The 24,486-nt window shown below is 44.4% G+C and overlaps 1 protein-coding gene across 1 annotated transcript in view; it reads right to left on the bottom strand.

Annotated features, from left to right (window-relative positions):
- The window catches only part of MINDY4B (MINDY family member 4B), a 115,997-nt gene that overhangs the window by 19,687 nt on the left and 71,824 nt on the right, over window positions 1-24,486 (bottom strand). The window contains exons 8-10 of the mRNA XM_082251521.1: window positions 24,036-24,101; window positions 13,494-13,564; window positions 1,273-1,345 (exon numbers count right to left, since the gene is read on the bottom strand). Coding sequence (XP_082107647.1) covers window positions 1,273-1,345; window positions 13,494-13,564; window positions 24,036-24,101 — 210 coding nt within the window. The remainder of the gene's footprint in view (window positions 1-1,272; window positions 1,346-13,493; window positions 13,565-24,035; window positions 24,102-24,486) is intronic.

A 24,486-nucleotide genomic window follows, 5' to 3' on the forward strand; every position in this document is an offset into this window, starting at 1 on the left:
ACACAGAGCATTTATGTCATACTATATCCATTATATTCTTGAGTGATCCATTTTTTGGTCCTAGAGATTTTTTTATTTATTTTGTATTCATTATGTATTGCTGTATTTACTGTGTGCGTTATCTCTGTATGTATTTATGCTGCAGTGTTTTTTTATATCATATCATTCATGTCATTGAATAAAGAATATTTTTATGTCCAATTGACCTCAATTAAAGTCCCATCTTTTTTGCTTCTGAAAGAAACTAGTGTAAATCCACCTCATGTCTTCCCTAGACTATTAAAGAAGAAATCCAGGTCTTGACACAATTTACATAGTTGGCCCAAACTAACTTTGTCCCTCACTAACATGTGAGGCCGCTGGATGTGCTGTATAAACTGTATGTGGTTGGTGCTACATACAGCATACTGCACTATGTTCCAGGTGCGAGTGAAGACTAGCTGCCTCATACCCATAACACAGAAGAGTCTACAGCAGTGGCGCTCAGCCATTCAGAGGGAGCAATGTATTCTAACAATGATTGGCTGAGTCAGACAGGTGGACTGATGATGTCACACCTTTATAGTCATTGATAGAATACATCGCTCCCTCTGAATGGCTGAGCACCACTGCGGAAGACTCCTCTGTGTTCTGGGTATGAGACAGAAAGTCTCGGATTGCACCCAGAACACAGTGAGGTATGCTATATGTATCCGCAGCTACATACAGTATTTACCACACATCTAGAGGCCTCACAGGTTCATAAGGGACATAGTTTGTTTGGGCCAGCTTGGTCCAAACAAGCTATGTAAATTCTATGAAAAACCTGGAGTTCTTCTTTAAGGCATCATGCACACTGGGAATTTTTTGATGCTGCTCTTAGGGGCATCTGCCATTTTTCTATCTGCCTCCAAACATCCCTGCATTTTAGCCTATGTGTCCATGCACACATGGTCATTTACAGGACTTTAGAGGCAGGAATGCTTGAAGTTTAAAGCGTTTAAAGGTGTGCTACTACATTGAAATACATGTTTATGCTAAGCGTGTTTATGCAAAGAATGTTTAGTGCTTGAGCGTTATTTAATTTCAGCAGCCAGAATAAATTATTATTCTGGCCAATTCATTTATTGCTCAACTGCTTAAGGCGCTTAAATGCATTACATGCATCTACAAGTGTTTTTTTTTTATTTTTCTGCCAGGAGGAAAGGCATCTAGGAGAAAAAACGTCCAGAGTGCATGAAGCCTAAAATGAAAAAAAGGAAAAGAAAAAAGTTTGAGATTTATTCTGCTCACCTGTCTGACTGCATAATTTCCCAGTGAAAAATGCAAGAGGTGGGCTGTTGTGTGGTCTAAATCATGGTGAACCCTAAATATAAACAAAGGAAATAATATTATATCTAACTGTAAACACCTATAATATATTGTGTTTTTTGTAGTATTGTGTATGTATGTGTGTATATATATATATATATATATATATATATATATATATATATATATAAATATACACAGTATCTCACAAAAGAGATTACACCCCTCACATTTTTGGAAATATTGTATTACCGTATATACTCGAGTATAAGCCGACCCGAGTATAAGCCGAGGCCCCTTCTTTTACCACAAAAAGATGGGAAAAATGATTGACTCGCGTATAAGCCTAGGGTGAGAATGCAGAGGTGAGAGGGCATGGTACAGGAGAATGCAGGGTGGCTGGAATGGTACAGGAGAATGCAGGGTGGCAGGCATGGTACAGGAGAATGCAGGGTGGCTGGAATGGTACAGGAGAATGCAGGGTGGCAGGCATGGTATAGGAGAATGCAGGGTGGCTGGCATGGTACAGGAGAATGCAGGGTGGCAGGCATGGTACAGGAGAATGCAGAGTGGCTGGCATGGTACAGGAGAATGTAGGGTGGCTGGCATGGTACAGGAGAATGCAGGGTGGCTGGCATGGTACAGGATAATGCAGGATGGCAGGCATGGTACCGGAGAATGCAGGGTGGCAGGCATAGTACAGGAGAATGCAGGGTGGCTGGCATAGTACAGGAGAATGCAGGGTGGCAGGCATGGTACAGGAGAATGCAGGGTGGCAGGCATGGTACAGGAGAATGCAGGGTGGCAAGCATGGTACAAGAGGATGCGGGGTTGCGGGCATACTAGTGCGGCTGTGTTTCACTTACCTGTTCCAGAGGCGCCTTCATTTTAAAAATGGCGCCGCCCGGCACCGACATGTCATTGCGCACGCGCCTCCGCCGTTCGGGAAAGCTGGTATACGTTCGGCTATTCCCGGCCTGTCCCAAGCGGGGGCGGCGCATGCGCGGTGACATGTATACGCCGGGTGGCGCCATTTTAAAATCTTAAACACGTCGGAACGGCCGGGAACTTTTTTTTTTTTGTTGACTCGAGTATAAGCCGAGGGGGACGTTTTCAGCACAAAAAAATGTGCTGAAAAACTCGGCTTATACTCGAGTATATACGGTATATCTTTTTATGTGACAACAATGAAGAAATTACACTTTGCTACAATGTAAAGTAGTGAGTATAAAGCTTGTATAACAGTGAAAATTTGCTGTCCCCTCAAAATAACTCAACACACAGCCAATAATGTCTAAACCGCTGGCAACAAAAGTGAGTACATCCCTAAGTAAAAAAAATGTCCAAATTAGGCCCAATTAGCCATTTTCCCCTCCCGGTGTCATGTGACTCGTTAGTGTTACAAGGTCTCAGGTGTGAATGGGGAGCAGGTGTGTTAAATTTGGTGTTATTGCTCTAACTCTCTCTTACTGGTCACTGGAAGTTCAACATGGCACCTCATATCAAAGAACTCTCTGAGGATCTGAAAAAAATATTGTTGCTCTACATAAAGATGGCCTAGGCCAGTGTTTCTCAACTCCTGTCCTCAGGGCACACTAACAGGCCAGATTTTAAGTATTACTTTGGGGAGATGCAGACTAGAATACTGCAATTACTGAGCAGCAAATGATATCACCTGTGAGGCATTTCAGCTTTCTTGCAAACCTGGCCTGTTAGTGTGCCCTGAGGACCGTAGTTGAGAAACACTGGCCTAGGCCAGTGGTTCCCAACTCCGGTCCTCGGGACCCACCAACAGGCTAGGTTTGCAAGATAACTAAATTACATCACAGGTGATCTAATTTGCTGCTCAGTGATTGCAGTATTCTAGTCTGCATCCCCCAAGGTAATACTTAAAATCTGGCCTGTTAGTGGGTCCCGAGGACCGGAATTGAGAACCACTGGCCTAGGCTATAAGAAGATTGCCAAGACCCTGAAACTGAGCTGAGGCACGGTGGCCAAGACCATACAGTGGCTACATACAGGGAAATAGATGTATAAGTGCTGCCAGCATTGCTGCAGAGGTTGAAGGAGTGGGGAATGAGCCTGTCAATGCTCAGACCATATGCCCCACACTGCATCAATATGGTCTGCATGGCTGTCGTCCCAGAAGAAGCCTCTTCTAAAGATGATGCACAAGAAAGCCTGCAAACAGTTTGCTGAAGACAAGCAGACAAAGGACATGGAAACCATGTTTTGTGGTCTGATGAGACCAAGATAAACTCATTTGGTTCAGATGGTGTGGTGACAACCAGGTGAGGAGTACAAATACAAGTGTGTCTTGCCTACAGTCAAGCATAGTGGTGGGAGTTTCATGGTCTGGGGCTGCATGAATGCTGCCAGCACTGGGGAGCTACAGTTCATTGAGGGAAGCATGAATGCCAACATGTACTGTGACATACTGAAGCAGAGCATGATCCCCTCCCTTTGGAGGCTGGGCCGCAGGGCAGTATTCCAACATGATAACAACCCCAAACACACCTCCAAGGTGGCCACTGCCTTGCTAAAGAAGCTGAGGGTAAAGTGATGGACTGGCCAAGCATGTCTCCAGACCTAAACCCTATTGAGCATCTGTGGGGCATCCTCAAATGGAAGGTGGAGGAGTGCAAGGTCTCTAACATCCAACAGCTCCGTGATGTTGTCGCGGAGGAGTGGAAAAGAACACCAGTGGCAACCTGTGAAACTCTGGTGAACTCCATGTCCAGGAGGGTTAAGGCAGTGCTGGAAAATAGTGGTGGCCACACAAAATATTGAGACACTTTGGGCCCAATTTGGAGGCACTGACATTTATTTTCCCTATCCTTCCTGACCAAATAATCAGAAACAGGCTTCATGAGGGTGGCCTGAGGACTCGACATCCTCTAGTGTGCCCTGTGCTCGCTGCCCAACACCATGGATCTCAAGTAGTATTTGCCATTGAACACCAGAATTGGCAGGTCCGCCACTGGTGCCCTGTGCTTTTCACAGATGAGAGCAGGTTCACCCTGAGCACATGTGACAAACGTGAAAGATGCTGGAGAATTCGTGGAGAACGTTGTGCTGCCTGTAATATCGTTCAGCATAACCAGTTTAGAGGTGGGTCAGTAATGGTATGGGGGTGATGCACAGACCTCTACAGGCTAGACAATGCCACCCTGACTGCCATTATATATGAAATGCTTGGACTCATTGTCAGACCCTACGCTGGCTTAGTGGGTCCTGGGTTCCTCCTGGTGCACGAAATGCCTGGCCTCATGTGGCGAGAGTATGCAGCCAGTTCCTGGAGGATGAAGGAATTGTTACCAATAAATGGACCCCATGCTCACCTCGCCTAAATCCAATAGAACACCTCTGGGACATTCTGTTTCAGTCCATCTGACGCTGCCAGGTTGTACCTCAGTCTGTTCAGCAGCTCAGTGATGGGAGGAAATACCCCAAGACACCATCCATCGTCTCATTAGGAGTATGCCATTTTGAGTTGAGTGCAATGAAATTTCAGCAAAATGGACTAGCCTGCTGCATCATTTTTCCACTTTGATTTTCGGGCTGTCTTTGAATTCAGCCCTCTGTAGGTTGATAATTTTAATTTCCATCAAATGATGTGGCATCCTTTCACTCCTAACACATTACCCAGTGTATATCAGTATGGATATCCGGCATGATACTTTTTCCCATTGAGATCTGATGTGTTTTAAAAAAGTATTCCTTCAATTTTTTTGAGCAGTGTGTATATATATATATATATATATATATATATATATATATATATATATATATAGACAGTATCTTACAAAAGTGAATACACCCCTCACATTTATGTAAATATTTTATTATATCTTTTCATGCGACAACACTAATAAAGTTATACTTTGCTTCAATGTAAAGTAAAAAGTGTACTGCTTGTATAACAGTGTAAATTTGCTGTCCCCTCAAATTTCTCAACACAGCCATTATTGTCTAAACCACTGGCAACAAAAGCGAGTACACCCCTAGCAAAAAATGTCCAAATTGGGCCCAAAGTGTCAATATTTTGTGTGGCCACCATTATTTTCCACCACTGCCTTAACCCTCTTGGGCATGGAGTTAACCAGAGCTTCACAGGTTGCCACTGGAGTCCTCTTCCACTCCTCCATGATGACATCACAGAGCTGGTGGATGTTAAAGACCTTGCGCTTCTCCACCTTCCATTTGAGGATGCACCACAGATGCTCAATAGGGTTTAGGTCTGGAGACATGCTTGGCCAGTTCATCACCTTTACCCTCAGCTTCTTTACCAAGGCAGTGTTCGTCTTGGAAGTGTGTTTGTGGTCATTAATTATGTTGGAATACTGCCCTGCAGCCCAGTCTCCGAAGAAAGGGGATCATGCTCTGCTTCAGTATGTCACGGTACATGTTGGCATTCATGGTTCCCTCAATTAACAGCACTCAGTTGTCTATTTCCCAAAGACAACCTCTGGATATGATGCCGAGCACGTGCACTCAACTTCTTTGGTCGACCATGGCGAGGCCTGTTCTGAGTGGAACCTGTCCTGTTAAACTGCTTTATAGTCTTGGCCACCGTGCTGCAGCTCAGTTTCAGGGTCTTGACAATCTTCTTATAGCCTAGGCCATCCTAATGTAGAGCAATAATTATTTTTTCCAGATCCTCAGAGTGTTCTTTGCCATGAGGTGCAATGTTGAACTTCCAGTGACCAGTATGAGAGAGTGAGAGCGATAACACCAAATTTAACACACCTGAGGCCTTGTAACACTAACGAGTCACATGACACCGGGGAGGGAAAATGGCTAATTGGACCCAATTTGGACACTTTCACTTAGGGGTATATTCACTTTTAATGCCAGCGGTTTAGACATTAACGGCTGTGTGTTGAGTTATTTTGAGGGGACAGCAAATCTACACTGTTATACAGCAAATATACACTGTTATATGGCTGTTTATCTATCTATCTATCTATCTATCTATCTATCTATCTATCTATCTATCTATCTATCTATCTATCTATCTATCTATCTATCTATCTATCTATCTATCTATCTATCTATCTATCTATCTAAATATATATATAGATATCTATATTTATATATATATATATACACGAACACACACACACACACACACACACACACACACAGTATATGTGCAGCTTTGCTGTATAATTTTGTTATACTATACAAGCAGTAGATAACACTATCTGTCAGGAACGCTCCCTGTGCACACTGAAGTACTGTCATCAATCTGCAACCTAAGGGTTAACCTAGCTCAGGCTAATCTCATTAATTGACAACAGGCTGCCTTATTTAAGCACCTCAGCAGCACAGTGTCTTTGCTGTCTGATCTGAAGCTTCTCCTGTGCTCCTGAACCTGAAACCTGTTGTATCCAGTTTGATTCCTGTTTGACCTCCTGGCTTGTCCCTCACCTCGCTTGTCTGCTGCCCGCCCTGACCTCGGCTTGTTTGTGAGCACTCTTTGTCTTATCCTTGTCTGTTTATCTGCCACCAGACCTGGACCTGTTCACCTCCTGGCAGGGGAACCCCGAGGACCGCGACCTGGTGTTATACATGCAGCAAAATCCATCCTCACCATCTGAGGCTCTGGTGAAGACCGGTTGGCACTTAGATTCCTCACCTCGGGGTAGGCCTGCGTCTACTGCCTAGGTGACTCGTCTGTGCTCCATCCCTCGGTGAGCTAGAGGCTACCCTCTGCACGTCAGGCTCACCTCCAGAGTCCTGACAGTATCAGACAGCCATGTCGCAGCCTGCAAGAGGGGCCTCACCATTGGATGAGATCCGCCAGCATCTCACAACTTTATCTCAAGCCGTGAAGACCCTTCAGGAGGGCTACATGCATCTGGAGGAACAGATGCGTTCTGCACCTGGGAACCCCCCCCCCCTTCTTCTTCCTCAGTACCAGCAGAACCTACTACAAGTCCCACGGTAGTGATGTTGCCATCCGAACCCCGGGTCCCTACACCCGAAAAGTTCTCAGGGGACCGAGGCAAGTTCAGGGCGTTTCGCAACGCATGTGAATTATATTTCTCTCTGCAACCTCAGACTTTTTCCTTGGAGGCTACCAAAGTGGGCTTTGTCATCTCCCTGCTCCTGGATGAACCACAGTCTTGGGCTCATCGGCTTATTGAAGAGCACAGTCCTCATCTGGAGTCCTTATTATCTTTCTTTAGTGCCATGGCCCAGCTGTATGATGACTCTCAGCGAACCTCCACCGCTGAGGCTGCTCTGCACGTGCTTCAGCAGGGTCAAAGAGCTGTGGAAGACTGTGTAACAGACTTTAGGCGTTGGAGTTCTGACACCCAGTGGAATGACGCTGCATTACGGCATCAGTTCCGTTTAGGTCTGTCTGAAGGGCTGAAGGACGAGCTAGCCCGGGTTGGGGTTCCTGATACCCTAGAGACTCTAATAAATCTGGCTATCCAGATAGACCGCCGGCTCCGGGAACGCCGTGCAGAACGTTCCACCCAGCAGCCTCGTCCGGCCTGGATGATGCCGCGGTGTGAGGCCCCGGTACACGTCCCTTCCTTTAATCCGTTTCCTACCAGCTCTGCTCCTGCTAACTTCACCACGGATGTCCCAGAACCAATGCAGCTTGGCGTTAGGAGACCTGCCCTGTCTACTGAAGAAAGGCACCGCCGGCGACAGAACTGTGGAGAAGCCGGTCACTACGTGCGCTTCTGCCCTGCGAAGCTACGTAAGTGCCTTTCCATCTCCCCATCCAGTGGTCCAGCATCCACTTCCAGTACTTCTCACCTAGCCTTCCCTGTGTTGTTTCAGCTCCCAGGAGGTACCATACCAGTAACCGCGATTGTTGACTCCGGAGCATGTAGTTGCTTTATTGACCTGTCATTCGCTGTTCAATGGGGTATTCCACTTCAACCCAAGACCCAAGGACTTACCATCTTCCTGGCTGATGGTTCCCACATCAGTTCCGGACCTGTGACCCAGGAGACTCCTCCTCTCCTCATGATCTCCTCTTGTGACCATAAGGAACTAATAAGCCTAGATGCTATCGCGTCCCCCTTGTTTCCAGTCATCTTGGGGTTACCTTGGTTGAAGGCACACAACCCCCAAATCGACTGGACCTCTGGAGTCATCAAGTTCCCATCTACCTACTGCTTGAATTCCTGCCTGCCTGACTCTCTCAGCTCCTCCAGAGCCTTGCTGTGCCTAGAATCTGATCCAGATTTCTGCTCTGTTGTGCCTGAGGCTTATCATAATTATCTGGACGTTTCAGCAAACGCGGGGCTGAGACCCTTCCCCCTCATCATCCTTATGACTGCCCTATAGAGCTGCTTCCAGGGGCCGAGATTCCGTTTGGTCGTATCTACCCATTATCCGAATGGGAGTTGGAGGTTCTTAAGGAATACGTGGACGAGAGCTTAAAGAAGGGTTTCACCCGCCCATCTACTTCACCAGCTGGAGCAGGAATCTTTTTTGTAGAAAAAAAAGATCATTCTCTCCGACCTTGTGTTGATTACCGAGAGTTGAATAAAGTCACGGTTAAAAAACGCTATCCTCTCCCCTTGGTTCCAGAACTCTTTCAGAGATTAAGGTCTGCTGTCTTGTTTACCAAATTAGACTTACGTGGGGCCTACAATTTGGTTCGTATCCGTGAAGGGGACGAGTGGAAAATGGCATTCCGTACCAGGTTTGGGCATTTCGAGTACCTGGTGATGCCCTTTGGCCTTTGCAACGCCCCAGCTACATTCCAGCATTTTTTAAACGACATCTTCAGAGACTGGCTTGAAACCTTCGTAATTGTCTATTTAGACGATATTTTAATCTTTTCTGCGTCTCTGGACCAGCATCGGGAGCACGTCAGGAACGTTCTCGGCCGCCTCCGCCAACATGGACTCTATGCTAAGGCCGAGAAATGTGAATTTGAACAGAAAAGCATCCAGTTCTTGGGCCTGATCATATCCACCGAAGGAGTTAGAATGGATCCTCAAAAAGTTTCAGCTATCCTGGATTGGCCGGCTCCATCTGAGAAAAAAGGGGTGCAGCGCTTTGTGGGATTTGCAAATTTCTACAGGAGATTCATTAAGGGGTTCTCTACCATCATCTCCCCTATCACACAGCTTACCAAGCAGAACATTTGCTTCCATTGGTCCCCTGAAGCCCAGAACTCCTTCTCAGTCCTGAAAAAGCTGTTTACTACTGCTCCTATCCTAAGACACCCTGATCCCACCTTACCTTACCTCCTTGAGGTGGATGCCTCAGAAGTGGCTGTAGGGGCTGTTATCTCCCAAAGACAGGGAGTTAAAGACTTGGTACACCCTGTAGCCTTCTTTTCCCGCAAACTCTCTCCAGCGGAGAGAAACTATGATGTGGGCGATCGTGAACTTTTGGCCATCAAGGCGGCACTCGAGGAGTGGCGATATTTACTTGAAGGGGCAACACATCCCATCCTTATCTTCACCGACCACAAGAACCTTGAATACTTGAGATCTGCCAAATGGTTGAGACCACGCCAGGCATGGTGGGCTCTGTTCTTTTCGAGGTTCGCCTTTCATATTACTTACCGATCTGGTTCCAAGAGAGCCAAACCGGACGCACTCTCCCGCATGTCCGATGACCCGAAGAAAATTCCTGTACCTGACACCATCCTGTCTCAAGGTAACTTTCTTCTTCCGTTAACTAATCTGATGGCTCATATTAAACAGGCTTCTGTGAGTATTCCCTGTCTTCCTGAAATTTCTCTGGTACCTAAGGACGGTTTGCTAAGGTTTGGGGACAAGATCTTCGTTCCAGAAGATATCCGAATGTCGGTCCTGGGTTCTTGTCATGACCATCCCTTGGCAGGTCACTTTGGAGTCCGTGAGACCCTTGACTTGCTGCAGCGTACATTCTGGTGGCCCGACCTGGAAAAAAGTTGTAGGGACTACGTGTCTTCCTGTGCTGTGTGTTCCCGAAGTAAGTCATGGGGCTTCCTTAGACCACTTCCAGTTCCTGACAGACCGTGGAGGATGATCGCCATGGATTTTATTGTGGAACTTCCTCCTTCTAAGGGATGCTCTGCCATTTTTGTTGTTGTGGACTGATTGTCTAAAATGGCCCATTTTTTGCCCCTCAGGGGTACTCCCTCCGCCAAAGAAACTGCAGAAGTCTTCATAAAAGAGATTGTTAGACTTCACGGGGTACCTGCAAATATTGTCTCTGACAGAGGGGTGCAGTTCACCTCCCGCTTCTGGAAAGCATTATGCAGTCTGTTGAAAATTGATTTATCCTTGTCTTCTGCTTACCATCCACAGACTAATGGGCAGACCGAGAGGACCAACCAGACTTTGGAACAGTACATTCGGTGTTTTACCACCTTTGTTCAAGACGATTGGGTGGCCTTGCTGCCATTTGCCGAGTTTGCCTATAATAATGCTAAACATTCCGTTACTGGACAATCTCCATTCTTCTCAAACTACGGCTTCCATCCATCCTTCTTACCCGATATCCTCTCTGACTCTGGAGTCCCCGCAGTACAGGACACTATTGATTTCTTTGCTCGCAACAGCAAATTACTGGAAGAAGCAATACTTAAGGCACAAACGGCATCTAAGAAGATCTTTGATAGAAGAAGAAGGGGAGAATTGATTCTTCAACCAGGTGACCAGGTTTGGTTGTCTACAACTTACCTCCATTTAGCCTGTCCATCTAAGAAATTGGCTCCCAGGTTTATTGGACCCTTTCCAGTCAAGAGGAAACTTAATGAAGTTTCCTATGAATTATCTTTACCCAATTCACTCCGCATTCACCCAGTATTTCACGTCTCCTTGTTAAAGCCTGCAGTTCCCAATACCTTCCCTGGTAGGAGTTCAGAGCCACCCGAACCTGTAATCGTTGATGGAGATGTGGAATATGAAGTAGAAGCTATTGTGGACTGCCGGAAAAGAGGAAACCTGTTACAGTACCTTGTCAAATGGAAGGGTTATGGTCCAGAAGAAAACTCTTGGGAGCCTGAACGAAATGTCCACGCTATGGAACTTATCCAGGTTTTCTTTCGCAGTCACCCACAAAAGAGAAACCTATTGGGCACCCGGAGGTTGCCCTTAAGGGTGGGGGGGGCAATGTCAGGAATGCTCCCTGTGCACACTGAAGTACTGTCATGAATCTGCAACCTAAGGGTTAACCTAGCTCAGGCTAATTTCATTAATTGTCAACAGGCTGCCTTATTTAAGCACCTCAGCAGCACAGTGTCTTTGCTGTCTGATCTGAAGCTTCTCCTGTGCTCCTGAACCTGAAACCTGTTGTATCCAGTTTGATTCCTGTTTGACCTCCTGGCTTGTCCCTCACCTCGCTTGTCTGCTTCCCGCCCTGACCTCGGCTTGTTTGTGAGCACTCTTTGTCTTATCCTTGTCTGTTTATCTGCCACCGGATCCGGACCTGTTCACCTCCTGGCAGGGGAACCCTGAGGACTGCGACCTGGTGCTATACACGAAGCAAAATCCATCCTCACCATCTGAGGCTCTGGTGAAGACCGGTTGGCACTTCGATTCCGCACCTCGGGTTAGCCTGCGTCTACTGCCTAGGTGACTCGTCTGTGCTCCATCCCTCGGTGAGCTAGAGGCTACCCTCTGCACGTCAGGCTCACCTCCAGAGTCCTGACACTATCAGTCTGAATTTTAATTCTAATGAGTATGGATGAGTCCCTATATACAGTATTTCAAAAGATTGGAGAACTACCCAGGAGGCATTATAGTATCCGAAGCAGAAAGAAAACTCTAGAGCAGCGGTCGCAAACCAGTGGTCCCCAGGGGGTCTTCAGCAAATCAATATTGTGGAGGATGTATACCCCCAATGCCAGTGTTTTTCCAGTGTTGTTCTCAATGCATGCTAAAGTCAATACTGTCAGAGTGCATTCGTACCCCATGCCTCTTCTGTAGTTCCAGCTCCTGTGAACTCAGAGGAAGGCGCCGAAAGTAGAGGTAGTGCAGAGGTGAAGAAGGAAGGGCCTTATAATGGCAGCATTGATCACAGACTGTAGGAGGAAGCACAGAGCTCTAACACATGACTGGATAAGGAGGTGAGATCAAAAGGGAGGGGAGCAGAGAGTCGGAGCATTGTGTTTATAAGGCATGTAAAATTCATTTTAATTGTCCACGGGATTCAAAATTATGAATTTAGTGACCCGTGAGCAGGGCTGGTGATAGACTATTTTACGCCCTAGGCAAGACCAGCTACTTGCGCCCCCCCCCCCCAAAAAAAAAGGGAAGGGGTTAAATACTCCTCTATGTCATACCCAGTGACCCTGATCTCATGGTTCCTCCATGTTATGCTTTCATACCCAGTGACCCCCTATGTTCCTCCATGTCACACCCGGGGACCCTAATGTCCCTCCGTGTCACACCCAGGGACTTTGATGTTTTTCCATGTCACACCCTTGGGCCCCAATATTCCTCCATGTCAGGCTGTCATACCCACTGACCCTGATGTTCCTCCATGTCACACCCAGGGACCCCCCTGTTCCTCCATGTCATGCTGTCATACTCAGTGACCCCAATGTTCCTCTATGTCAGACCCTGATGTTTTCCATGTCACAGTTGGGGACCCTGATGTACCTGCATGTCACACCTGGGGACCCCGATGTTCCTCCGTGTCACACTTGGGGACCCCAATCCCCCATGGCACACCCAGGGACCCCAATTCCTCATGGCACAACCGGTGATCCCTATCCTCCATGTCACACCTGGTGACTCTGATTCCCCATGGCACACCTGGTGACCCGATTCCCTTTCATACCAGGGATGCTCCATGTAACATCCAGGGACCAGCTCAGTGCAGAGAGTCACTTCCTGCCTGGGGTTAAGGCCGTTCAGCTCCAGCTGAAGAGGATCATCATGCAGGCAGCACTCTGGTGGGCTCCATTCCTGCCTCTTGGGGCCCCTCCAACAGTAGTGGAAAGCCAGGGCCTGATAGTTCCGCCACTGCCCAAGATACCTGGCATCTTTCTCTGTCCCTTCTTCCTCCCCTCCCGCCACCTCTCCCCTTGGCTCACAATAATCATTCATGATGGAAAGAGATTGCCGACTCCTGGCTGCGCCCCCTAGGTGGCAATGCGCCCTAGGCGGCTTCCTAGTTTGCCTAGTGGAAGCACCGGCCCTGCCCGTGAGGTCTGAAAGGTTGGCGCCCACTGCTCTAGAGGTACCAAGCAGGCATAAAGCAGGGGTCATCTTATTCACTCTTACCTTAAAATTGTTCGGGAGAAAAGAACACTGTACAGAAATAATATTACTCCGTGACTTCCTTCATCTTTGAACTAGTAAAGACATGCAAACATCAGAAACATAAGTCATTGATACAGATTATCTACATTTGTTGCAATCTCATTGTATATGCCACTATACTGGGAACAATTTTAATGAAGATCTTAACATTTGTGAACACATATACAGTATAAACAGCATAAGTATGCATTGGTAAGTTGTTGTAATCATATTTCTCTACATAATGTTCTCTTTAATGGTTCATGCATATGTAAGACCAGTGTGATGTGTAAATGGCAGTCTTACAGTCCTTTTAATACAGATTGTATCAAATTAGTATTTTGTACAACTCAGAAAAATAAACTGAATTATATTTTTATTAAGTGTAAACAAAATATGGGACTTTTATTACAGTACTCAAGGAAAAAGTACACACACAATCGTATAGTTTTTGATTGGAAGAAAGACTAAATTATTAAATTGTGCTTGGTGCATCCAGTAGAATATCCTAGATATTGTATTTTTGCACACTAAAGCCTAGCACACATAGGCCAAATGTCGGGCAGCATAGGCCAGTTCAATAGAAACTGGCTGACATTTGGCCCATATCTATGGCAGCTGGTCTGAAAGCAGCTGGCCGTCCCCCTATCAGAACACCACAGTACAGCAGGGGAGATCACTGTACTTACATTGGATTGTTAATACAACGGCTCTGTCATGAGAGGTGTACGAGACTTAGACATTATATCATGTAAAACGATTATAATGCTATTTCACCCATTACAACACGGTTACGTGCTTTTTTTTTACATAAGTAATTGCTTCCCCAGGATCAAGGGTGAAATAGTCAATTTGCAAATTACATACCAACAACTGTTAGGATGATGAACATTATTGATCCAAAACACTAAACATATATAGTAAGAAATTATAAAATGCTTTCAAGAAGGGCTTGAAAACACCCTTCAAAAGTATTTATAATATAGAGTCCAGTAGGGTCATGTGGGGAGATTATCAGACCCCCTTCTCTCCTAGCAGAGTAAAAATGCTAGGAACCCACGCTTCAGATACTGTGGTAAATTGTGTGCACGGAGACATCCAACAGAGAGGAAAACATGGCATGTGTTAAAAGGAAAAAGATAAATATCCTAAATCTGCGGGTAGGTTAACCCTATATAAGATGGTGCTTACCTGGGCCTAAATCAGTCCTTTCATAAGATGTAAGAGAGAAGTGGTCCCCCTGTTCTGCCACCCTCCCATGCCTCCATATACATACCTCTTAACTTTTTGAGATGGGAATGAGGGACACCTATTAGAAAAAGTATGTAGCATAGGAAACACCTCGTGCCATCTCACCCTTAAAGGAGAATTGTACAATCACAGTGGCCCTTTACCCTCACTTGTCAACAAACTGGCGCCATTGCTGGTTCAGCTCACGCTGCTGCGGGGTTTCTCTCTCATCTCCACAAACACTGTATCAGAGTGAGGAGAGGAGAGAGAAACACTGCAGCAGAGTGAGCTGGCACGATCCTGTGTGCCTTTCAGTGCCTTCACAGTGCCACCAGTGCTCCTACAGTGTCTCCAGTGCTCCTACAGTGCCACTAAAATGCAATCAGTGCCACTACAGTGCTCATCAGTGCCACTACACTGCTCATCAGTGCCGTAAAGATGTGTAAAAAAATGCGTAAACAAAAGGCGTTTTCATTTTTTTTCCAAATTTTATAAAAGCTTGTGGAAAAAATGACATGGTCAAATGACTTATTATGCCTCATAGAATATACGTTGGGGTGTTTACCTTCCAAAATGGGGTCATTTTGTGGGTAATTCTATTGTCCTGGTGCTCCAGAGCCTTCAAAAGTGTTATAGGTAGTCAAGAAATTAGTGCAATTTATGTCCCTAGAACACCTGACAATACTCCTTGCATGTAGGGCTCCTCTTTGTGGCTAGGCTGTGAAAAAGTCTCACACATATGATATCACCACACTCAGGATGAGTAGCAGAATGTGTTTTGGGTGTAGTTGCAAGAATGCATATGTTATGTGAGAGAAATGACCTGTTAGTATGACAATTTTGTAAAAAATAAAAATAAAAAAATCATAATTTTGCAAAGAATTGTGGGAAAAAACTACAACTTCAAAAAACTCACCAAGCCTCTTGCTAAATACCTTGGACTGTTGCTGTTGCTGGCTCCTCAACAACCAATTCAAAAATGGATAAAAAAATGGATGTCTTCTTTTTACATCCGTTTACCTCCATTCGGGTCCATTTGTTAATGAACAGGACAGGGACTTGTCCTCTTGAAAGAAAAAAAAAAAAAACCGACCTGAACAGACACGAATGTAAACACATGACCATCCATTTACATCCGTTTGCCCCGTAGAGATGTATTACTGTCTGTTTTTCATCCGCTACTGGATGGATGAATGAAGAATGCCAGTGTAAAAGGGACCTAAAGCAGCATTTCTTCAGAACAGAAACAGGAAGAATCTGCAGCAAAGTTACAGTATATTTGTATAAGTGTACACTGTATCCCCAGAGGGGATTACTTTATATATATATATATATATATATACAGTATCTCACAAAAGTGAATACACCCCTCATATTTTTGTAAATATTTTATTATATATTTTCATATGACAACACTGAAGAAATGACACTTTGCTACAATGTAAAGTAGTGAGTGTACAGCTTGTATAACAGTGTAAATTTGCTGTCCCCCCAAAATAACTCAACACACAGCCATCAATGTCTAAACCGCTGGCAACAAAAGTTAGTACACTCCTAAGTCAAAATGTCCAAATTGGGCCAATTAGCCATTTTTCCTCCCCGGTGTCACGTGACTCATTAGTGTTACAAGGTCTCAAGTGTGAATGGGGAGCAGGTGTGTTAAATTTGGTGTTATCACTCTCACTCTCTCATACTGGTCACTGGAAGTTCAACATAACACCTCATGGCAAAGAACTCTCTGATGATCTGAAAAAAAAGAATTGTTGCTCTACATAAATATGGCCTAGGTTATAAGAAGATTGCCTAGACCGTGAAACTGAGCTGCAGCACTGTGGCCAAGACCATACAGCGGTTTAACAGGACAGGTTCCACTCAGAACAGGCCTCGCCATGGTCGACTAAAGAAGTTGAGAGCACGTGCTCAGCGTGATATCCAGAAGTTGTCTTTGGGAAATAGACGTATGAGTAGTGCCAGCATTGCTGCAGAGGTTGAAGGGGTGAGGGGTCAGCCTGTCAGTGCTCAGATCATACGCCACACACTGCATCAAATTGGTCTGCATGGTAGTCCCAGGAGGAAGCCTCTTCTAAAGATGATGCACAAGAAAGCCCGCAAACAGTTTGCTGAAGACAAGTAGGCTAAGGACATGGATTACTGGAACCATGTCCTGTGGTCTGATGAGATTTTTGTTCAGATGGTGTCAAAGGTGTGGCGGCCACCAGGTGAGGAGTACAAAGACAAGTGTTTCTTGGTCTGGGGCTGCATGAGTGCTGCCGGCACAGTTCATTTAGGAACCATGAATACTAACATGTACTGTCAGGGCCGGTGCTACCACTAGGCAAACTAGGCGGCCGCCTAGGGCGCACTACCACCTAGGGCGCAGTCATGGCCAGTGAGACATTCCTCACCTGTCACCTCCTCATCCCCGGTGGATGTCACCTCTAGAGAGGGGGGCACTTTGTATATGAAGGGGTGGGTAGGGTTAAAGGGGGGCAGTGTGTATATGAAGGGGGATATAGGGTTAAAGAGGGGCAATGTGTACAGGAAGGGGGTGTAGCAGAGTGTAGTGTTAAAAGAGGGGCATTATGTACAGGAAAGGGGGCAATGTGTGCAGTTATTTTTATTTGGGGGGGGGGGTTTGCAAGTAGCTGGTCTTGCCTAGGGTGCAAAATAGTCTAGCACCGTCCCTGTGTACTGTGACATACTGAATCAGAGCATGGAATAATGTGATACTGTGTATATATATATATATATATATATATATATATATATATATATATTTATATATGTATATACTGTATGTACAAATAACCTTTTTATTTTTTTACTTTTTCCAAAGCACTTTTGTCCTAGAGTAGTGTGATGAACAAGTCCCATATTTTGTTTACTGGCACATCTTAGGGATGACAGGAAATGGTTTTCTGAAGCAACCCCAACATTTTTCAAATATTCCAGGTATAAAGTGTGACTAGGTTTGTTTTTATTGGGTCTTCAAAGCTGCCATCGGGTGGTGCTGCTGATCAAGGTTCTAAAATGATCAGCTTTGATACGTGCAGACTAGCACAAAATACATCTTTGAACCATGTTTGACAAGGTAACTTTTGTATAGATATATTATATAACAAAAGTTGCGCTAAGTGACAGTGACCATAAGTGATAAAGGTCAAAAAAGAATGTCCCAAGAAAAGTCCCAAAATAATATTGAATAAAGGATGAACAAATAAAGTCCAAAATTTCATTCACACTCCACAGATGCAATCAATGCGTGTAGACACTGCTTACCAGATGTAGCAGTAAGATGAGCCTTATGTATATGAAACCAAGCCAGATGGAAATCTGCAGAGGATTCCTCCCCGACGGTATCCAACTCAGAGGTGCAAATTGATGGATTTTGAAATAAAAAATATAAAAGAAAACATAGCGTGATACTGTATACAAATACTACTATCTCCCGTGTGAATCCAGGGAAAAAGTGCTGATAGACACCACCACCAACACAGGCTGCTTACCAGAAGTAAGAATATGTGAGCAAATAGACAGATCACAGATGGATGGATGGAATGAGAAGAACCAGCACCATAATCCCAATCAAATTACCAGATTCATGCAGGTAAATCATGTGATAAATGATCGCTTGAATTGAGTTGTGATCCCACAAGGACCATCACCAAAATTCCCCGCTTACCGGATAGGGATAATATGGTTGCATATATCAAATCAGGATGGCACTGGTGAATAGCAATCCAATAGGAATAATCGCTCCCTTGTCAGTGAGGCTGACCCGCATGAGAACTCCGATGATCACATGAAATTAATGATAAGAGAAATTCCCATAGCGTAAAACCATTTAATAAAAAACATGAGTAAAAGGAATGCACTTACAAGAAAGTACGTGAACTAGGTACCTTGAGAACGTCAGTTTTTGACGAAACGTACGTCGGTCGCGGCGTGCTGACGTCACCTCTACGAGACGCTCAGGCGGGTGTTTGAAGCTGACCGGCCGGCAGCTTCGATTCAGCGCTAGTTCACGTACTTTCTTGTAAGTGCATTCCTTTTACTCATGTTTTTTATTAAATGGTTTTACGCTATGGGAATTTCTCTTATCATTAATTTCATGTGATCATCGGAGTTCTCATGCGGGTAAGCCTCACTGACAAGGTAGCGATTATTCCTATTGGATTGCTATTCACCAGTGCCATCCTGATTTGATATATGCAACCATATTATCCCTATCCGGTAAGCAGGGAATTTTGGTGATGGTCCTTGTGGGATCACAACTCAATTCAAGCGATCATTTATCACATGATTTACCTGCATGAATCTGGTAATTTGATTGGGATTATGGTGGTGGTTCTTCTCATTCCATCCATCCATCTGTGATCTGTCTATTTACTCACATATTCTTACTTCTGGTAAGCAGCCTGTGTTGGTGGTGGTGTCTATCAGCACTTTTTCCCTGGATTCACACGGGAGATAGTAGTATTTGTATACAGTATCACGCTATGTTTTCTTTTATATTTTTTATTTCAATATCCATCAATTTGCACCTCTGAGTTGGATACCGTCGGGGAGGAATCCTCTGCAGATTTCTATCTGGCTTGGTTTCATATACATAAGGCTCATCTTACTGCTACATCTGGTAAGCAGTATCTACACGCATTGATTGCATCTGTGGAGTGTGAATGAAATTTTGGACTTTATTTGTTCATCCTTTATTTAATATTATTTTGGGACTTTTCTTGGGACATTCTTTTTTGACCTTTATCACTTATGGTCACTGTCACTTAGCGCAGCTTTTCTTATATATTGTTTCTTTGATGTTTGTCGCATACAAGTTGCTGCTACTTTTTCTATATATATTTAGCGCAGTTTTTTCCTTTATTGATTTTTTTTAACTTTTGTGTAGATATCAAGCTTTTACATGTTTTAGGCTCCATTCACATATAGGCGTCTCGGATCATGGGCAGAATTGCCCCGATTCTGCCCGCGATCCCAAACCAGTGCAAGTCGCGATTCCCGTGACTTGCAATGGCACCCCAAATGCGGCGCAATTTTTCTGCGATTGTCGCCAGACGAATCGTGGTAAAATTGTGCAAACAGAATCGCGGGACGCCTGTCGCTCAAAAGAAGTACTAGTTGGGCGAAAATTGCGGGAAAATCACGTCGTGTTTGGGGTGCCATTGGAAGTCACGTGAATCACACTGGTGTACCGCAACTTGCATTGGTTTGGGATCGTGGGCGGAATCGCGGCAACTCTGCCTGCGATCCGAGACGCCTATATGTGAATGGAGCCTTAGCATAGAAAAATAATTTATCTAAGATCGGCAAATAAAGTTGTCATTTTCAAACTGCATAGAAATTGTTGTAAAATTGGGAAAGGGTGTGTGTCATATATTTTTGTGCTACATGTGCTAAATGCTACATAAAATAGCTCCATTCTAGCTGTACTAATAGACACCTCATAGAACCTAAAAATTCGAACTAGTCAGAAGCTGTTTGTTGGTTTTTTGTGCTGGGACTGGGAGCACGACACTATGGTTTTTGACAGTTCTTTTTGCCAATGACATCAATCTGGAAAGATCTACAAATTGTCAGAATGCTGAAAACTATACCTAAATTACAGGCTACTCCTAATGCCCTTAAGTTCCATTTGGGAACATGTTATATGTTCCACCCGTTTTTAGGATGGAACAAGTAATGTGTTCCCACGCCTGCTGTATCTCCTTGATCCACTGCATCTAGTGACAGCAAGCAGGGGATCTTCTTCCCCCACTCGCTATCACTATATAAAAAAAACAAAAACACGACTGTGTGTGTCTCCACCTGCCCAGTTGCATCATTCCTTCAGACTTGTTGTATGAATAAGAAACTACAAGTACTGACAGGGTGCTGTTGAGCGGTTTAGGTAGTTAATTGTCTCTTCCAATCAGTGTGTAAAGCTGGATACACACTATCCAACTTTTGTGGTTAGATTTCCTTCAGATTTACCTTTTCTATGTAGTGCAAGGGCCTGCCAGATTGCATACAAATTGAAAGTGTTTAGGTTTGACCTCATATTATATGGTTTTGGTAAGTCTGAAGGAAAAAGTCTTCAGAAAATCTTATAGTGTGTATGGCCCATAACTGCATGCTTGTACGAGGTATGAGCAGAAAGATACACTGACAAATATACAGGAATCCTGGATGGCACCCACGATCTGCTAATAGTAGGTGGAATGCTTTTCCAAGCTCCAAGTAAAAAATTAAGAAAATGCACAATTTTTGTACCTGCAAAAAGATACACACACTTATGTCTTTTTTTTTTTTTTAAGGGCCCTTTGACAAGTTTACCAAGTGCTTTTGTGTTAAAAAAAAAAAAAGTACCCGAAAAGTTTAATAAAAAGGCTTCCCTTTAAAATCAATAAATGTGTTCACACTGGGGTGGTGCACTTCCGTTGCAGTGAAAAAAATCTTGCAGCATCTTTGGAGCATGTTTGGGGAGCTTAAAAAACAGCACCAAAAATGCACCTTCCTCTTGAAAGCAACGGAAAGGGTGGTACAACCGCAGCAAAAATGTGGCAAAAACACACCCGCAATGCGCTTTTGGTGCAGTTTTTGAGTCGCATTTCCTTTAACTAGTTGCTGCCCGCGCTATAGCCGAAAGACGGCTACAGCACGAACCTAAATTGCTGGGAGGGCGTACATTGATGTCCTCTAGTGCATGAGCGGCCTGCGCGATCCCTGCGGAGTGCACCTGGCTCGCTCTGTGATCGGCAAGTCCATGAGACTCGCCTGATCACAGATCGGAGTAAGGTGGCGGTCCTGCCCCCTTACCATGTGATCAGCTGTCTGCCAATGACAGGTGATCATGTAAAGTAAACAGCAGCTGGCAATCAGCTGTTTTTTCTCCTCACACTGTCAGTGTGAAGAGAAAAAAAAAAACGATTGCCGGCTGCTGTCAGAGGGACATCAGTCCTGAAGAGGAAAGGAATTTCATTGTGCCCCCAGTGCCACCTACCAGTGCCCACAAGTGCCCACCAGTGTCACCCACCAGTACCCACCAGTGCCACCTACCAGTGCCCATTACACCACCTACCAGTGCCCACCAGTGCCATCTGCCAGTGCCCACTAGTGCCACCTATCAGTTCCCACCAGCGCCACCTACCAGTGCCACCTATCAGTGCCAATCAGTGCCCCATTATAAGTGTCACCTACCAGTGCCTATCATTGCCCATAAGTGCCACCCATCAGTGCCACCTATTAGTGCCCACCAGTGCCCATGAGTGCCACCTACCAGTGCCCTTCAGTGCCGCCCATCAGTGCTCTTTGGTGCAACCCACCAGTGCCACCCATCAGTGCCACCTATCAATGCTGCCTTATCAGTGCTGCCTTATCAGTGCCCATCAGTGTCGCCTATCAGTGCCCACCAGTGCAGTCTATCAGTTCCCACCAGTGCAGCCTATCAGTGCCCAACAGTGCAGCCTACCAGTGCCTATCAGGGCCCATCAGTGCTGCCTCACCAGCGCACATCAATGAAGGAAAAAATTACCTGTTTGCAAAATTTTATAACAAACTATAAAAACTGTTTTTTTTTTTTTTTTCAAAATTTTCGGTCTTTTTTTGTTTGTTCAGCAAAAAATAAAAACCCCAGTAGCGATTAAATACCACCAAAAAAGCTCTAATTGTTTGAAAAAAATTATAAAAATGTCATTTGAGTATAGTTTTACATGACTGCACAAAGTTCAAAGTGCGACAGCACTGAAAGCTGAAAACTGGCCTGGACAGGAAGGGGGTTTAAGTGCCCTGTAGGCAAGTGGTTAAAATCCTCACCGCGAACGCAATAAAATTGCATGCATTTTTGCAGCAGACCAGTGTGAAAGTTCTCTAAGGCTGGGTTTTCACTAGCTGCGGTTTCGTCTCACAGCAGGGGGTCTGATGCGTACCTGTTCTTTGTTTTTGATGCAAATCAGGTCCAACTTTTTGGCTGAATTTGCACCTGAAACGGACCAGTGGATGCACAGAACATCCATCTCCCTTTTTCATGATATGATCTATTTGTGATATACAGACCTCTACAAATAATATACTATGAATTTACCAGATGTGTTATACTGCACTAAACATTTCATCTAGCCCCTAAATATTTGCATGTGTTAATTAAAAAAAAAAAAACAGTGTAAAGAAAAAGTGGTAATGAAAAAGGTTTGCTCAGTTTTTGCATAAGTTCTTCATGGTCTTGGGAAATTGTAGGGTGCGTGCTTTGCCTATATACTTTGTGCTAAAAGATGTGTCTCTCTTTTCCATCTCAGAAAATTGGAAGTTATGTAAACTACCTTAAAGTGGCTGTAAACCCTTTCAAATACCCAGTGAAGTCAATAGCCTCAGGTGATACACAGAGATGGAACAAATCCTCCTACATAAGTTTTTCTTCTTTATCTGCAGTCTTCTCTTGTCTACAACCCTTCAAAGGAGCACAATTGTGACAAAATACTTCTGCATCTTTGAGGAGCACAGAAGAGGGGTAGAGAGGCTGCAATTACAGTGTGCGAGATCAGATTGGAGGAAAGGGACACCCCCCCCCCTCCTTCCTCCACATATTCAGAGGAACAAAGAACATGCAGAGCTGTATTCTAAATAGACAAACTATGTGCTTATCTCCCTCCCCTCACTTCTCGGAAGTGACACATGCTAATAGCAGAGGAAGGAAGCACCAGAGAGAAAGCACACTTAGAGCTTTGGAGAGAGATAAGTAAACACTACAGATTTATGTGCTTTGTTCACATTTCATGACTGGGATTTACAACCACTTTAAAGTGTAGATATAGCCATTTTTTTTTTAGTTATGGATAGAATAGGAAAGGTTTGATCAGGTTACTTTTTTCCTGTTTTACATAGGTACATACATTTTCAATGCCAATTTACACAAAAGCCAATAAAACTACCATCATGTCTCTGAAGTGTGGGAGAAAACCATGCAACCACAGGGAGGACATGCAAATTCCATGCAGATAGGTTCCTGGGTGGGATAGGACTGAGGACCTCAGTGCTGCAAGGTGTAAGTGCTAACCGCTAGGTGTTTGCCTGGAGTTCCACATTAATCAGATGACATGCTTCCTCTGCCTATTTTGGTTTAGTTGTTAAAAATCATATAAATGGAACTAAGAAGTTGGAGCCTGTAGGACAGGCTGTCATCATCCACGTGTGCTCCATCTAATATGACCAGTAAAAAGAGCCCTGGGATGATAAAAAAATACTTTCTTTAAAAATAATTTAAGACTACACGCTATTGAAATCATTTAACATTTTAGGGAGACTTACACAATGTATGTGTGCATAAAGGAATTCCTCCATCTTGCCTTTTTCCACAAATTCAAATAAATGGAGCTGTCAACGAAAGCATACTTTTGTTATATATGACACAAAGAGTCTCAACAAATATATAACAATACTCCATATGGTATTTTTAAGGACCTCAAAGCTTTGCCCAATCAGGGTGCAGTGTAGGATGGTTGTTAAGAAGCGGGCCAGGACGGGTCAATGGGTTTCCCCAATGACAGCTGAACAATAATAATATAAAAAAAAAAATGTTGGTAAAAAAAAAAAAAAAAGAAAAAAACGGCTTGGGGTTCCCCAAGCTATTTTTCTTGTTGTACTTTATGCATAAATCAAATACTGCTCCTAAAAAAAATGATTGTATTAAATTTTTTTTAATTTTAATTGATACATGTCTCCCAGGGTAGTACCCCTTTTATGGCTAATTACTTGCATA

The sequence above is a fragment of the Pelophylax lessonae genome, assembly GCF_965119305.1.
Source record: "Pelophylax lessonae genome assembly, chromosome: 3".
Taxonomy (NCBI): domain Eukaryota; kingdom Metazoa; phylum Chordata; class Amphibia; order Anura; family Ranidae; genus Pelophylax; species Pelophylax lessonae.